Here is a 16055-nt window from a genome sequence, read left to right as displayed (position 1 = left end):
CTAAAACTCCAGTCCCCTATTCAAAGACAGGTGTTTAACTTTGTTGTCTGTTTAATTAGAAACGTTTCATCTGCCCGTGTATCAAAGAATCCTCCTAGGAAGCAATCCAAAGTTCCCTTGGCCCAGGAGGGGCATAAAGGACCCGGAGCAGGGTGGGACGCTCTAAAAGCATACAATTCCAGTTCTCCAGGCAAACTCCCCGAGGACCCATCCCCGCTGGTGGCTGGTGAGTGACGGAGGGAAGGGCCTGCGAGGGTGAACACTGGGAAAGTCACCTGACTGGCTGCGAGGAAGGCCAGGCCCTCCAAGAGGGAGTTCTAAGTGAGTGCCAGTGGCAGGCGTGAAGAGAGCATCAGGTGGGGAGGGAGCGCCGATGCTCTCTGAAAAATTCTGACAGTGACGGGAAACAGAGAGAAGAAATAGGCATTTCCTAGGCAATGTGAGAAGACAATTTTTTTTTTCCCTGCAGGAAGGGATATGTTTTTGAAAAATTAGGAAATTTAACAATGTTATGTAACATACTTCAAAACTCATTTTACTATCGGGATGATAAAAGAAGTCCTCAGATAAGAAGGAAAAACTCAATTTAATATCCTGGGGACTTTCCTAGTTTAGAAAAGTTTGCTTTGAGGGAATATTTAAATCAATGCAGATTAATGGTATTCCTGAATTAGTATTAAGTGCTAAAAGCTTGGTTTGTGCTAGATTGAGTATATTATATAATGGGTAAGTAATCACAGCCACTAGCCTTATATTAACCTAAGTCTCGCTTTTCTTTGTTCCTAACGTGAGGACACATGCAGGGAAGTAAAGTGAGTTTTTCCAAATTAGCAGCTTTACCCACTTCAGCCTTACCTGCTGATCAAGCATCCTATGTTCTCTCTGGCCTGATTCCAGATCCTCTTCTGAAAGCGACATCAAAGAGTCACCCCTTTCTTCACCACTGAAAGGGTGCCTGAGCTCTTTGGTGTTTATAGAGTTTACATCTAGAGATGAAGATGGCTTGTTTCCGACACCAGGTCCTCCTGTCAAGCCTTCTAGGCTGAAACTGAACACAGAGCAAAGGAGTTAATTCATTCTATTTCCGAGTCTCAGAAAGGAAGGAAGGTATGAAATTGCTTCGGGTCTATCTCCCTGCTCGTATATTATTTCTATGTCACCTAGCAAAGCTATTGACAAGGGCATGGCACAAATGAGTGCCGCCTACCTTTCCCCCCAACAGGTGTTGGTATGCTGAGAAAGAATACTGCACTTAGACTTTCTTACCTCATTCAACTTATTCAAATGGTGACCATCTAAGGCCATTTTCTCAAGACTTTTTTTCAATCTACCATGTGGATAGACCATTTTATCTTATTCATCTTTTATTTATGTGTGTTTTTCCTTGACCTGATGTAATTAATCTTTGCCAAAGTTTAACTAGACTAATGCCAAAGAAGTAAACGGCACAGAAAAAAACGGGTGAAAGTCACTTTCAGAAGACAAACAGGGAGACCGAGACTTGCCCTTGTGTCCATGAAGTGGACCGTTACAACTTCATATTCAATACCGTCTAGCTGACCTGTACTATTTCACAGGTGTGTTCACCCCAGAGACCTGAGTGTTACGTATGAGCAGTAGCACCTGTGAACAACTGCCCAACAGGTTTCCCCGAGAACTGAGAGTCACAGACAGGTGTATGGGGCCACCTTAAAGAACAAATGCTGAAAAGCTGCTACGTCTAAGAGTTTTAATTTTTTTTTTTTGTTTTGATACTGACCAAAAAAGGGGGTAAATTTAGGGGAGGGGATCCCTGGAATAATGATTTTGTGGTCTGCAGAGTGAAAAAAGCATGTTTTTTTTGTGAGCAAGAGACTAGAGAGAGCAGTTAGCTATCTATCCGCCTCAGAATAATCCACATCTGTTACAGCTGCAGTGGAAACTTCTTTCCAATAAGCAAGAGAGCAAAAGAGAGCTGTAGCCGACCATGTTCTCAGTTACAAGCAGCTGGAAAGGCATTTGAAGGCATCCTGAAGCTAGTTATCTCTGCTCAAACTGTACAATCAACTCTACAAGTAATTCACGTATGCCAGTCCAGAGAGCTTGTTATTTGCTTTTTGTATTTCATAAATTACTTATTATGAACTGAAACCATATGCTTCTATTTTTCTCTAGTGGGTAATTTGAACAATGGATTTTGTTTTTCTTGTTTCAATATGACAATAGAAATCATGATTAAGTATATGTGTCTCTGTGAAACTAATGTGCAATACCAGGGATAAAGAGACAGGCTAAGTGAAGGAAGAAATTATGTTTTCTATTGTGAACTGTTTGTAAAGCCTGAGAAAACCAGTCTATCATTACCCACAAAACTTAATCCTGAAAATGTTTTAGTAATTAAATGTGGCTGCTTAGTGGACAGAAGAATATGAAACATTGAGGAATCTGTGAATTTGGAATCTAAAGAGATTGGGGGGTTTGGAAACATAATGGAAATAAGTGCATCCTCTTAGCTGCCTTGCTTCTGTCATTGTTTGCCTCAGGTTCTGGGAATCAGGACAGACCAAAAGCAGATAGAGAAGTGGTCTTCCATACCAGAGATGCCAGTCTGTGAGGAAAACACCAAATCTACAGCCACTCGAGACAAACAGGATGCATCACAGCACACCATCCGCCTAGTCTGTACCCCTTCAAATGGATTAGTGATGCCCTAGCAGAGGCAACTCAACACTGTGCTCACAGACAAAGCGGCCGCCATATGCATTCTAGCCACACAGAAGCAAGCCCCCAGCCAAAAGCCCAGGTGCCGTATTTTACGATTCCCCCTTTGGTGGCTGGACACGTAGCAATACCATACCTTCTGTAATTAAAGTCAGCACTCAGGGTAGCAGAGTATTGCACACCAGAGGGACACCAGCTCATACTGGGGATGACATCAAAGGCAGAAACAGAAATGGAGGGAGAAAAGAGGAAACAGGGACGGGGTTACTGGGTTTGAAAAGAAAAGCCATAGTTACAGACAGATGGATTTATTTGATCATCAAACAATAAGGAACGTAACATTTAGAATTTAGAAAAAGGCTAGAACAAAAACCACAGAAACTTAAAACTGCTCTACTAACATCCATCTAGACCATGTGCTGGAAATGTCTATGTCAGTTCGTTAGAAGGTAACAACTCTGGATGAAGAGCCCACTCTACCCACAGCTCCCTCCTCAGGTGTTCTCCAGAGGTGTCCCCACTACTGGGGACAATCTCTCCGTACGCTCCACCACGCCACTCTCAGACCTCCGTGGCCACAGTGAGAATCCTTAACTACACTAAACTCCCCCTTGACTAAAAGGGACAATGACAAATTGCACTGGGGTAGGCTCACCGGATCATCAATTTTCTTCATGTTTTCAGTAAGGGTCCATCTAAGCCAGACACCTCCTGAGTCTTCCCTAATAAGGACAGCCTATCAACACTCACACCCATCTTTAAACCCTACTCACTAAGCTCTTGCAATGAAGATGCCCCACGTCACAATGGTCACATTTCCTCGTATTTTAAAGATAATGAAGGCATGTATTTTTTTTCAAAAGAAAAGGAATTCTATGGTACTGAGTTAGAAATGTGTCTTAATTTTAGGTTTGCATCCACTTTCCCCATAACATTAAAAAAACAAAACAACTCCATTTGATCATCTAACTTTATCTCGCCCTCATATTTACTCTCAAGTGGGAGGGACAGAAAATCTAGGGTTGGAAATACCATGTAAATATAACCAGCTAAAAAAATAACCAATTCAAAATATCAGGTACTCTGTAAAGGGAACTGAATCAGTAGGTCAGGATTTTTGACTGACAAATCAAAAATTAGTTTAAAAATACACTGCTACTGTTTGGGGCCTTAAAATTCTAAGTGACGTGTTTTTATTTTCAGAAGGGGGAATAACAGTAACATCCCCTCCAGCTCCCTCGGGAATCTTGCAAATGGGAAGAGGTACAGACACCAAAAACCCCCTGAATACCTTGAAAACACTTAATACCTTTGCTTTGATAAGTGGGGGTTTCTGGCAAAGGAACAGATACAAGGAAGGTGGTGGGAGAACAAATAGAACAACTACCCCTAGGAACCTACTAAAAGTAAATCTTTAAAATCATAGCATTTAAAAATAATTTAAATAGTAAAACACTTAAAATCAGGTTAAATTAATAGTACAAAGCTCACAAGGGCAGAAGGAAAAAGGAAAAATCAGCATCTAAGACACATTTCTAGTCTGATAAGCAAAATCAGACTGATGGACAATTTGCTCGTGCGAGGGAAGCAAGCCTTGATATAATTTACAAACACACACGAGACTAAGATGAAGTCCAGTCTCTGAAATGATTAACTTCATTTTGAGTCTCCAAAGTGTTAATAAAATTTTTTAAAAAATCAACTTATTAAAAACACAACATGGTAAATCAGCAACCGAGTATGTACTACCAAATTATCATTCCAAAATATTCTCCTTCTACAGATTTAAACATCCCTTTCCTCTCAGGAAATGATAATGATGTGAGAGAGCAGGGTGACATTTAGGATGAAGAGAATGGACAGCGACAGGGAGACAGGAGGAGGACATAACAGGGGTCCTAAGGCTTCAGGGAGGAAGCTGCAGCTGGTCCTTCAGTGGCAGCAGACCTGCCCTTCCTCCTAGCAGAGAACTCCTATCATGAGAGTGTTTTTCAGAGCATCCTCAATTTCCTCAATTCCTCAATCAGTGGGGTAACATTTAATGGTTCTCTGCCTTATTCTGAGATTTAAAAAACTCTACATTCTTCAAAAAAAACAAAAAACAAAAACCCTCCAAATATCCTGCTCTCTACCTTTTAACAACACTTGTGGGAATGTTTGAACTTTACTAGCTAAGGCTTCCTATAGAATTTTAAATTATACTTCACGTTCTTCCTGCAGAAAAATGACTATGGGTGAAACGGTGTCTCGTGCTGTTGTGACACTTTACCTATGCGCTCGCTGGGATGGCGTCCAGCAGCCCGTCATCTTCCACTGTCAACACGTGCGTGCTTTTAATAAGTTCACAGTGAAGGGCTTTAGCGGACAGCCAACTAGACCTCTAAAGGGTTCAGACACTCTTACTGAAAAGGGCATTTAACAACCTGTCCCCCTGGGAGAACAACTCAATTGAGTCACGGTCACCTGAGATTCACGAGGGTATTTGTATTTGAACTCAATTTTGTGCCTGAAATCTGGAATTCAAGGACGTACCCACTAGAAAAAGATGAAGCGGGGAGGACCACTACCTGTCAGCTTCCCAAGGAAGAGCTTCAGCTCAGAATTGAAAATACCTCTTTACAAATGTCTCCCAATATGAGAAGCTATGTGTAATTCCACCATCGTTTTTGGATTTCTAAATTGCTTCCCCCAAACAATGGAAGGAAAGGTCACTAGTGACGACTTCTGAACAAAGTAAAACTCAGCATCTGAAAAGCGAATCGGCATTTTTTGACTAGAAATGACTTTTCAGCTTATAAATTACTAATTGTTAGCTTCAAAATGTTACTTGACAAAAAATAATTAAGGAATTGGAAGACTGGGAAATGAGCGGATGCTTCTTGTTTTCAGAAATGACTACATCAACAATGGAGTGGAGATGGTCAGGGAATGTGTCGAAAATGTGTTTGGGCCTGTGTGCCAGCACACAATTTTTTTTTGGTTCTTTCCCCTTCTTGGAAGGGTTGGGAGGGGGAAGAAAAATCACTCTCCAGGGTCCATTAGACATGCACAGTCGACATGTCTTTGAATTCTCCTAGGGATAGTTGGGGAGACCCTATTATCAGAGTGATCTGAATATCAGTAAGTATGAGATGGAAAAAACACTAAAAAAAATTTCCTTTGAAGATAAAAATAGAATAGGAAAAAATTTCAGACTCACAAAACCATTTCATACGCAAATGGACATCAGCAACTAATAAATACCTATACTTTATTTGCCTGAAGCAGACGTGACATTATTTTAAAAGACAGTTTAATCATGGATCAAGCAAAATGAGATGCTTGTTAGTAGAAGCTCGGAGGCAACACAGTTAGTCCATCAAGTTAGTGAACTCTGTACCTTCTCCTATGAATGGGAGGTCTCCTGACAACATCCCCAAGAACTCGCAATGAACTGAAAATGAATGGTGGAAGAGGTCAGTGTCGAGGTGAAACAAAATGGACACAAACGCATGAGGCATACAGACATCACGAGGGGGAGAGACACAAGCCACTCAGAGAACAGTACAGGAGGGCAGGGAATGAGAGAATGTGGAGTAAGAAACAATCAAACCACAAAGGCCTGACAGCCTGACAATTTCTGGGGAGGGTGACTCTGCTCCCTCCTTGCTCCGAAGAGTTAACCAGCTGACAAGGAATGAGGTTTATTAAATTATACAATTAAAAGGATTTTTAAAAGGCCATTCAAAGCTTTAAAAGGGTTTTAAGACTTTAAAATTCAGGTGATACTATGTGCAGATAATACTATAAGCATCAAAGTAATTCAAGTCCTTCCATCATCTCCAGAGGCACTGGGGACTATCAATGCTGGGCTCAAACAGGAGATGCTATGACATTATACAGGTTGCAAATATGAATAATTAAGTGACTGGGTTCTAGTCTTAGTTCAGTCTCTCGAGCACCATGTAATCTGGGGCAAGTCATTCCGTCTGAGCTTTAATTTCCTCATCGGAGCTACACGATCCACAGTCACAGCCAGCTGTGAAATCAAAGTCACAGCAAAAGGATCCACAGCAGGTTTTAAGAAAAACGGACTGCATTTAAAACAAACCCTCGTGTCTTGATGCCGTGAGCATCTCTGACAGTACGTTGAGAGGCTCCTTTTGCTTCAGGAAGAGAATTCCAGCTACAGGGATAATTCCCCATGTCCTTATTTATTTTTTAGCTGGTGGTAATGCTTTTTAAAAAAAGTACAGCATGAATAAAGCTGGGAAGGAAAGCTTTTAGAAACTGCTTTTTATATAATCCATGCTTTCAAATGTTCATAAAAACTACCCAGCAGATAAAGCAACTGCTTGTTTTTAAGGGTAGCATCCTGAACTCTACCACAGAATAATATGGAATCACAGAAAAAGCCCTTAACTAGGAGACCAGAAACCTAGTTACTACTGAGCTGGTTAGGGTAAGTGATATCAACGATCTGCACCTGTCTCCTCTGCAAACACACAGGGCCACCTGACTCAGGGAGAGGACTGGACAAGCACAGGGGACAGTTTGTTATGAAACGAGTCTGAGAAGCACAGCACACGGGCAAAGTGTAAGGTATCGCTGTGAGCTCCACGAAGGTGGGCACTCTGGCTCATTCACCTGTGTCTCTAGAACCTACAAATGCCCGGCATGTGGCGGGTGCTCCACATATGTGGGCCAAATAAAAGAATAAACGAGCGAGTGCCATCAGATTCCACGTACCTACAGCTATGAAATCTGAGCCGCGTTGTAAGGAGGTCAGGGAATTGAAAGAAAAAAAGGCATAACTGCTCCAGGTGAGTCTGTCACATCACCTGTGTTCACACAACCGTCAGCCTGCTCCCTCGGCTGCTTTTCCTCGTCTAGAAAGTAGCTGTGGACTAAGCACAACTTTGTACATACAGCAGGCATCATGGCACTGGGTTGTTTGAGCTAAAACCGTCAACTTAAATTCCTGGAAGCAGCCTATGGTCAGAGGCCAACTCCAAACTACCTTCTGACAGCCTGCTTCCGAAAGGAAGGTCTGACATGGGGCCACACGCACGCACGGCCCCAAAGACTGGAGGGTACGGGGAGAGATACCAACCATTCAATGATACTGAATGATTCCTGTGCTCTCTTACAGATTAAATAATCATTCAGACTCCGCCCAAACTTTCTGCATTAGAAACGGACTGCAATTTCTGGGAAGCACTTTGAAAACAGTTGGTGTTGAGACTAAGATTTCATGTTTAGTTTTTAATTCAAAATTAAGAGAGCACTATTCCCTCCACAAGTTTGTAATCTATGAATTTTATTAACAGATCTGGCCTGAATGACTGTTAGCGTTTCTTAAATACCCACCACATAACAGACCTATTTCACTTGCAATATTCATTATTACAAATACTCGGAAAGACAGGTATTTTACATATGAGAAAATTAAAGCCCAGAGGGAGTCAAGCAACTTGCCCAAGCTTATCTACATAGTGAGTTATAGAGCTGGGGTTTGAACACAGGTTTCCAGATTCCAAGCCCATCTGCTTTCTTCTGTCCCATGGTGTCTCCTAAATTCTTGTACCACGATAACACCAAATCACAGAATCGAAAGCAAGCAGACACCAAGAAACGAAACCAACAGCCCCGCCGGGCCCACCTCACCTGCGTTGGTTCATTTCTGCATCGCTGGCCGCATTCTTCCCGGGACCCCAGCTGTGCCTCCGGAAAGGGGACAGGGAGCGCATGGAGCTCCTCAGCACAGAACAGTTCGTGGGCACCTCGGTGATGCTGTCCATCTCCTCCTCCTCCATCTCACCTGAGCCGGCAGCTTCACCCTCGCTCTCTCGACCCTCAGCTCCCACGCCATGGCTGTAGAAGCCGTCAAGACACTGCTGATCTCGGGACCTGTTCAAATTTGAAATCTGGGGGAGGGATACATCACTGCCATGAGAAGAATGTCGATCCAAGGAAGCGGTGTCATCAGTGGAAGAACTGGATCCGGTGGTATCGCAGACCAGCTGCTCTTCCTCAGGCTGTCATGGAGAGAAAACATGCATGGTTGGAAACGGCAAGGCCTCACTGTTCCCGACCGAGGAGTGGCTTCATAGTGGCTGCAGAGTGGGGAGGATGGGCAAGATTACAACGGGCATCAAACAGGTGTTTCCTTTTTTAAAGCACGGTCACAGCTGGATTTAAACAGTCCCCGATGAAGGTATGGTCTAGGTCTGTGCTCCCTCTACCCTCTTACTAGAGATACACAGACCATTCCTTTCTTACAGGGGAAAAACATCTAACTCGGTTCAGGTCAGTTCCACAGGCCAATACCACCAACTGAAAGAGAACCCTTATGTATCCAAGGTTTCTGTATGAAAACTCTAAATTCATATACTATTAGGTTTAATTTTCCCCCCAAGCTTTAACTAAAAAACAAGGCTGTCTGCTGGGCTGCGATAATGTTGCTCTGAAGTTAATATTCCCAAAGTAAGCCTGTAATTGTTTTAAGAGGCCTTTTGAAACATGCAGAATAGCTTATGACCCTACCTAAAATCTGCCACAAACGCCCACATTCTGGCCATGAATGCCTACATGGAAGAAATCTATTCCTTTTTCTCATTTCACTGGGGACTGGCAGTGTCATCAAGCCAAATCACACTTAAAATAATCAGTCCTGGCAATGGAGTCTTGAGTACGTGATGATGTTCTTTCCCTGGCCAACCTCGGGAGCCTAAGAGAAATAGAACAGTTTTGATCCCAAGTAGCCTGACATTCTCTGTTGGCTACACACACCAGAGCACATAATTTGACAGGTGAGGGAAAGAAAAGCATCCTGACACTCGAAAGATGACTTTATCCAGAAGATGAGCAGAAGTGTCTAGAAGATGCATGATCACACTCTCAGAATTGGGCACTGAACTGTCAGGTTTGTATTTATTGTGGTCTTCTAGGAGAAGAAGCAGGGACTAGGGAAAGGCATTCTGTGGTTTATTTTTCCTTCTTCACAGTATTTTCTCAATTAGCCAGTCTACTCAAAGTTTTAATTAAGAGTGAAGAAACTTATAGTTCTTTGAGAAAGATTTTAAAAATTATGAGAACTAATGAGCCTTTTAGCTTTGGAATAGGAAGTAAGACCTATTCTAGACGGAGTGTATTTTCAAATGTTTACATTAACACTTCAAAAGCATTCTCTACAACTTTTGGGCTAAATCTCTGCCAGCTCATAGGAGTTTTTTTTCACTCTGTGGCATCCGGTTGCCTCGGTTAATTGCTCTTGAAATGATGCGTGAGGGATGAGACTGAGAGGGAGATGTGGGGGGTCACCAGGACCCAGACTAGCTCTTGGGCCCTCCCAGTACACAGGCAGTGAGCAGCGGAAGCAAGCCATGAATTCAGGCTGACTTCAACTTAAACTGCCCTGTTCCATTCCTCTCATCATCTTTAAAAAAACCCTGCGGGGGGACCTGGGTGGCTCAGTTGGTTAAGCATTTGCCTTGGCCCAGGTCATGATCCCAGGGTCCTGGGATGGAGCTGAGCCCTGTGTCATCGAGCCCTGTCATTGGGCCCCAATCTGGCTTCTGGCTCAGCGGGGAGCCTGCTTCTCCCTCTTCCTCTGCCCCACCCCCCTGCTCGTGCTCTAGCTCCCTCTTTCTTAAATGAATAAATTAAAAAACTTAAAAAAAAAAAAAAAAAAGCCTCTGCAAGGACAAGATGTTGAGGTCCTGTGCTCCCTTCATTGGGCCACACTGTAAAATAAAACGGTGCTTTAACCAAGTAGATTCTACAACAGGGTAGGTATTATTTTAAAATAAAATCACCCACTTGTGAGGATTAACCCGCGCATCCTAATGCGTTCTATCGTGGGCAGCTCTCCAGAGAGAGGAACATTGTAAATGGTCACAAATACAATCAGGATGTCCTGGCTTTCTCACTGTGTCCTCTTCAAAACCGTGTCCTTCTCAGAATGTGGCCTTATTTGGAAACTGGATCTTTGCAGATGTAATTAGTTAAGATGAGATTATACAACAGTAGGGTGGCCCCTAAATCCAACAGGAGTTGTGTCCTTAGGAGAAGAGACGAGACACGGGAAGATACACAGGCAGGCGCAGCTTGGGGTGATGGGTCTACAGCCCTGGGACAGCCAAGGAGTGCCGGCAAGCAGCAGAGGCTGGGACAGGAGCAGGGAAGAGACGCTCCCCTCAGAGCCTCCTGAGGGAAAGCAGCCCCTCTGATACACTGACTGGAGGACCTCCTGCCTCCAAAACTAAAGAATAAATTCTTGTTGCTTCATGCCACCAAATCTGTGGTAATTGGTGACAGTGGCCCTGGGAAACTGTATCCTCACCCTCAAGCTGCTGAACTTCTAATTCTCAGAACAGTACTAAGGGACAAACAGAAGGGGCATGATAAAGCAAAATGTGTGATGGGCCTATTGTCAAACACACAAGCAAGGCTTCAAAGGAAACGAAAATGAGTTCAAGTTTCCATTGAGCCATTTATCATATATTCTCACAAGCTGGCGCTTCCCAATTGGGAAATGACATGTGGATGACAGAACAGGTCCTTCTTTTTGGTTTGGCACCTAATGGCCTTGCAAGGACACTACCGTGAAAGACTACCTACTATCTCTCTGGTACTTTACTAACCCGAGACTTAACCAACAAGCATCCACCCTTTTGTAAGACATTAAAACAAGACGGGAAAATTACTGGTGGCCCGTTTGTACACATTTTAAAGAAGGGAAAATCTGTCTAGCATATATCCGCGACACAGTGTTGATCCTGGGGTGTGCTCGGGCACGTCTCAGCGTGTACTTTTAACTCTGATACACAAAACGAAACAAAACCCCTAAAAACTAAATAACCAGGGAGTTTTCACAGTAACTGCATGAGTTGTTTAGCCTCGTACTCCTGATAAGAATGAAATTCACACTGTATAATGTTCTTACGCTCGAGTATTGTTATTGTACCGTTCCACTATTATGAGCTTGTGGTTATTACTTGAAAAAGGGAAAAATAGGACAAACAATAATTGAGATCAGTCTTCATTTCTAAATATTGAGACGAATGGTTTTTTGTTAATGCTGGACTGAATCTAAAGAAGGCTCTAAATTAATTTTCCCCAAGGCTTATGTGTTCTCAAAACATTTTCCCAGCTTCGTCATGTCTTTATGCTACCCTGGCAGAACAGAAAGCAGTCAGGGGTGTAACCAAATATTGAACCAGAATATGGTCCTAGTCTTTCTATAGCTAGGTATCTGTCTATGGACAAGCCACTTTCTCAATTTGTCTATCTAAAATGATGATCTTTAGATATAGAGAGGCTAGACCTTAATACAAATACTATTTTAATCATGAACAGAGCAAACAAGTGGGTTTTTAAAGCATTTTCCAGTATTCTTTTCCAGTCCCTGAACTTATTAGTGCTTAAGTTCTTAGGGATATCTGCCAAATAAGATATACAAGAACCGTTACACTTCCACCATTCTCCCCCCTCCTCACAGAAAGTACCAGTTTGGGGATGCTGTTTTTCCATTTCTATATCAGAAGGGGGAAAAGTTATGGCTTTTGTCACATAGTAGAATGTTCCATGCCTAATATATGAAGCCATTCTTAACAGTTTTTGAGTTATGTGTTGGTCTTTCTTTGGAGAGGTCTTTTCTCTTAGAATGTCTAATTAAATGATTTCCAAAGACTTAGGATATTGGTCCTGATTGGGGAAAAGGTGCCATGGGATCAACTTAACTAGCACATTTTTAAAAACCTGTTTTGACTCCATGTAAATCAAATGCACTAGTTAAACTGATCCCTTGGCACCATTCCACCAGACAATCAGGAGTAATAGCCCATGTTCCTGAAAGTCATTTAATATATTTAAGAAATATATACGCGTGTATGTTTAAGAAAAAAATATATATATATAGTTTTTCTTCCCTTAGTCTTAAAAGCAGATGGCCAGAACACAATTCTCTGCTAAAGACAAGTTTTTTGTTTTTCTTTTCCCTTAAGATGCAGTACTGGGAGTGGGTTAGGGCAGAGAAGGAAAAGAGACGCAGAAAGGCAGACACAGGAGAGGAGGGGTGGTCGGAAGTTGTGCTTGTCGGCGAGAAAGCGAGTGTACCGGGAGAAAGACGACTGAGTCTAGACCTGACAGTGACGTACAAGCCCTTCTCTCCTTCAGCTGTCCTGACTGGTTTTCCTCCTGCATACGAGAGGATGGAAACACACACACAAACTCTCATTTCTACCAACAGCTTCTCTTTCCTTACAGTTTATGCCGCCTTGAAAATCTGCAAATGGTGATCAGGCTCACAAAAATCTCTAGGAGTCAAAGAGAAAGCTTAAGAAGAATGGGCCCAGTGAGCAATACAGAGGCTTGTGCATGGCCACTCTCCACAAGCACCAGCCCCTCCCAGCCCCTTCCGAGCAGCTCGGGCTCCAGGGGCAGTGACCCAAGGATACTGTTTTGCTTAATTTAAGGTCAGATAAACTAGGAAAACTGAAATGACAAAACAATGATGTAAGTAAAAGTTAAGGAGAGGCTGAATTAAGTGATGCTGCTGTCTATCTGAAGCTCAGGAAGCCATGACTGTTGCTTAGATACACACGCAGTGCTGCCCCATAAATGTGAGTAATGAGTATTTACTGCACACTCGCCACATGGGAGGCTCTGCACTAAGTGATTTAGACGAATCTGTTCTTTTAATATTTGATTTAGTAGATATTCTTATTCTCCTTTTATACACGAGACAACTGAGGTCCAGTGAGGCTACATAATGAGATTCTAATTTACCTGCCCTGGGGGAAGGGCCAGATTCTTTTTCTTCCTCTTAAAGTTCTCCAGGTGATTCTAAGTACAGCTAGGACTCAGTCCTATTATTATGTACGACAGACCTGTGATAAAAATGTTTTAACAAATTAAGATGGACTCCATCTTACATGTAAAAGCCAAAATTCTAAATGTCCTAAAAGAAAACATCTTGCCTGGGGGAAGACAAATCAGGAACAGGACAGGACACAGGTAGCAACTGCCAAAAAAACGGATGAATTATACTTCACCAAAATTATAAACATTCGGTCCATCAAAACACATTTATGAAAGCAAAGAGGGAAGCCACGAACTGTAAGAAAGTATTTGCAAAACATAAATCTAGCGAAGGACTGGTATCCAGGATACCATATACAATTCCTCCTTCTCAACAACAGAAAGCCAAACAATCCCGTTTTTTTTTTTTTTTTTTTTAATGGGCAAGAAACGTGAACAGACACTCCACAAAGGAAGATATGCAAGTGGCCAATAAACACATGAAGATGTGTTTACCATTCTCGCTGGTCGTCAAGGGAATGTAAATCAAAGCAATAATGAGCTACTACTGCATGCACACCAGAAATGCTGAAGTGACAATGAAACAAAACAATTATACGTGTCGGTAAGAACACGGAGCAACCAAAACTCTCATAGGTTGCTGGTGAGAATGTAAAAGGATACAACCACTTTGGGAAAAGGTCTGGCAATTTTTTAAAGACGAAACCTATACCTAGCATATGACCTATCAGTTTCACTCATCCGCCCAATAGAAATAATGACATTTATATTCCATTTGTATGAGGCTCTGAAATAAAGAGAACTAACCTGTGATGGGAAAAAAATTAGAACAGTTGTTGCCCCCTGGGGGTTGAAGAGGAGACAGACCAAGAAGGGGCATAAGGAAACTTCCCAAAGTGAAGGCAGTAGGCTGACCCATACGGGGGTGGGGGGGTTTGGGTTATGAAGATGAATGAATTTGTTAGAAGTTGCTGAGGTGAAGCTATTATGGAAAAATAGTATGCAGGTTCCTCAGAAAATTAAAACTAGAACTGTTCTAAATAATCTAGCAATATCCCACTTGTAGATATACATCGAAGGGAAATAAAGCCACTGTCTTGAAGAGGTATCTGCATTACTCACAGTAGCCAAGACATGAAAACGTCTTAAGTGTTCACGGACAGCTGAACAGGTAAAGACAATATTTCTCAGAGTTAAAAAAAAAAAAAAAAAGAAGGAAATCCTGCCATTTGCAACAACATGGATGGACCCTGAGGGCATCATGCTAAGTGAAATAAGCCAGACAAAGACAACTTTTACATGCTCTCACTTCTATATGGAAACCAGAAATGGCAACTCATAGTAACAGAGAGTAGAACAGGGCTTCCCCAGAGGGTGGGAGAAACAGGGAGATGTTGGTCAAAGGAACGAGCTTTCAGTTAGGAGATGAAAGAAATCTGAAGACCTACTGCACAGCATGATGACCACGGTTACTAATAACGTACTGTATACTTGAAATCTGCTAGGAAAGTAAAACACAAGTGTTCTTACCACCCACACAAAAAGGTATCCTGTGAGGTGACAGACACTTTGGCCTGACTGTAGTAAGCATTTCACAATGTATGTCTATCAAAAAATCCTCTTGTACACTTTAAATACGTACAATTTTTGTCAAGTATAACTCAGTAAAGCTGAGGGAAAAGTCACTGAGTGGTAGAGCCTTCATACTGTGCATTTCACTGTGTGTAGATTTGATAACAAACAAAAAAACAACTCCATTAACACGTACTGAATTCTAAGTATTCAGGGGTAAAAGTGGATTGTTATCTGTAACTTGTTTAAAAATGCATCAAAGAAATTAGATGGACTGGTGAGTAGAAAAAGGAAGGACACATGCACAGGTGTGTGACAAAGCAAGCGTAGGAAGTTAATGGTAGAATCCAGGTGGTGGGTATTCACGGCACAGCTCTTCCAACCTCCCTGATTGTTTCAGCATTTTCTCAATAAAACGTTGGGGGAAAATACCCGACTGGCTCTCTTAACCAAGAGTTGCACTAGACAGATAATATGTAAGTACAGAGAGAGGGGTAAACATTATGTAACATATAAATATATAAATGTAAAAATGACTGCACACTATCTTATTACTACACCTGAAGGAATGTTTAATATTGCCAAAATACTAGTCCTTTAATTTTTAATAACCTATTCATCAAATATTTATAAATTGTTGTCTATGATACACAAGGCACTCTGCCATGTGCCTTGAAAAATAACAGTTCACATTTTAAACACCTAATATGTGCCAACTGTTTAATCCATTAACGTGCAATAATTTATCTAAGAATCTTAAGCATGTGATAGCGACCTGTTTCACAGTTCTGAAATTAAAATTAGTTTTCAGTACTTGTGCATAAATAATAATAGTTTTTCTAATATGGATTCTGTAAGTATGATTACTTTTATCCCTGAAAAGCTAAAAACTTTTTGGCTTGGTGATCAAGTCCTTGAGAGCGAACTACAGCACACGAAAGAAAGGATGCTCCCTTAAGGCTTAGCATCTTAGGGGAGTT

General features: G+C 41.9%; 1 protein-coding gene across 18 annotated transcripts in view; it reads right to left on the bottom strand.

The window, feature by feature from the left end:
• AKAP13 (A-kinase anchoring protein 13) overlaps positions 1-16055 on the bottom strand; it is a 323670-nt gene that overhangs the window by 71988 nt on the left and 235627 nt on the right. For 10 of the 18 annotated variants that reach the window (XM_044388388.3, XM_044388389.3, XM_044388391.3 and 7 more), the window contains 4 exons: positions 8347-8717; positions 6080-6133; positions 2837-2902; positions 856-1048 (listed from right to left, as the gene is read on the bottom strand). In XM_044388388.3, the coding sequence (XP_044244323.2) occupies positions 856-1048; positions 2837-2902; positions 6080-6133; positions 8347-8717 (684 nt within the window). The remainder of the gene's footprint in view (positions 1-855; positions 1049-2836; positions 2903-6079; positions 6134-8346; positions 8718-16055) is intronic. The other 8 variants (XM_044388392.3, XM_026510426.4, XM_048220818.2 and 5 more) reach the window with 3 other exon arrangements.

This window comes from Ursus arctos, unplaced genomic scaffold (genome assembly GCF_023065955.2).
Source record: "Ursus arctos isolate Adak ecotype North America unplaced genomic scaffold, UrsArc2.0 scaffold_28, whole genome shotgun sequence".
Classification (NCBI taxonomy): Eukaryota; Metazoa; Chordata; class Mammalia; order Carnivora; family Ursidae; genus Ursus; species Ursus arctos.
The sequence above is the reverse complement of the archived record's forward strand: the minus strand, read 5'-3'. Positions and strand labels throughout refer to the sequence as shown.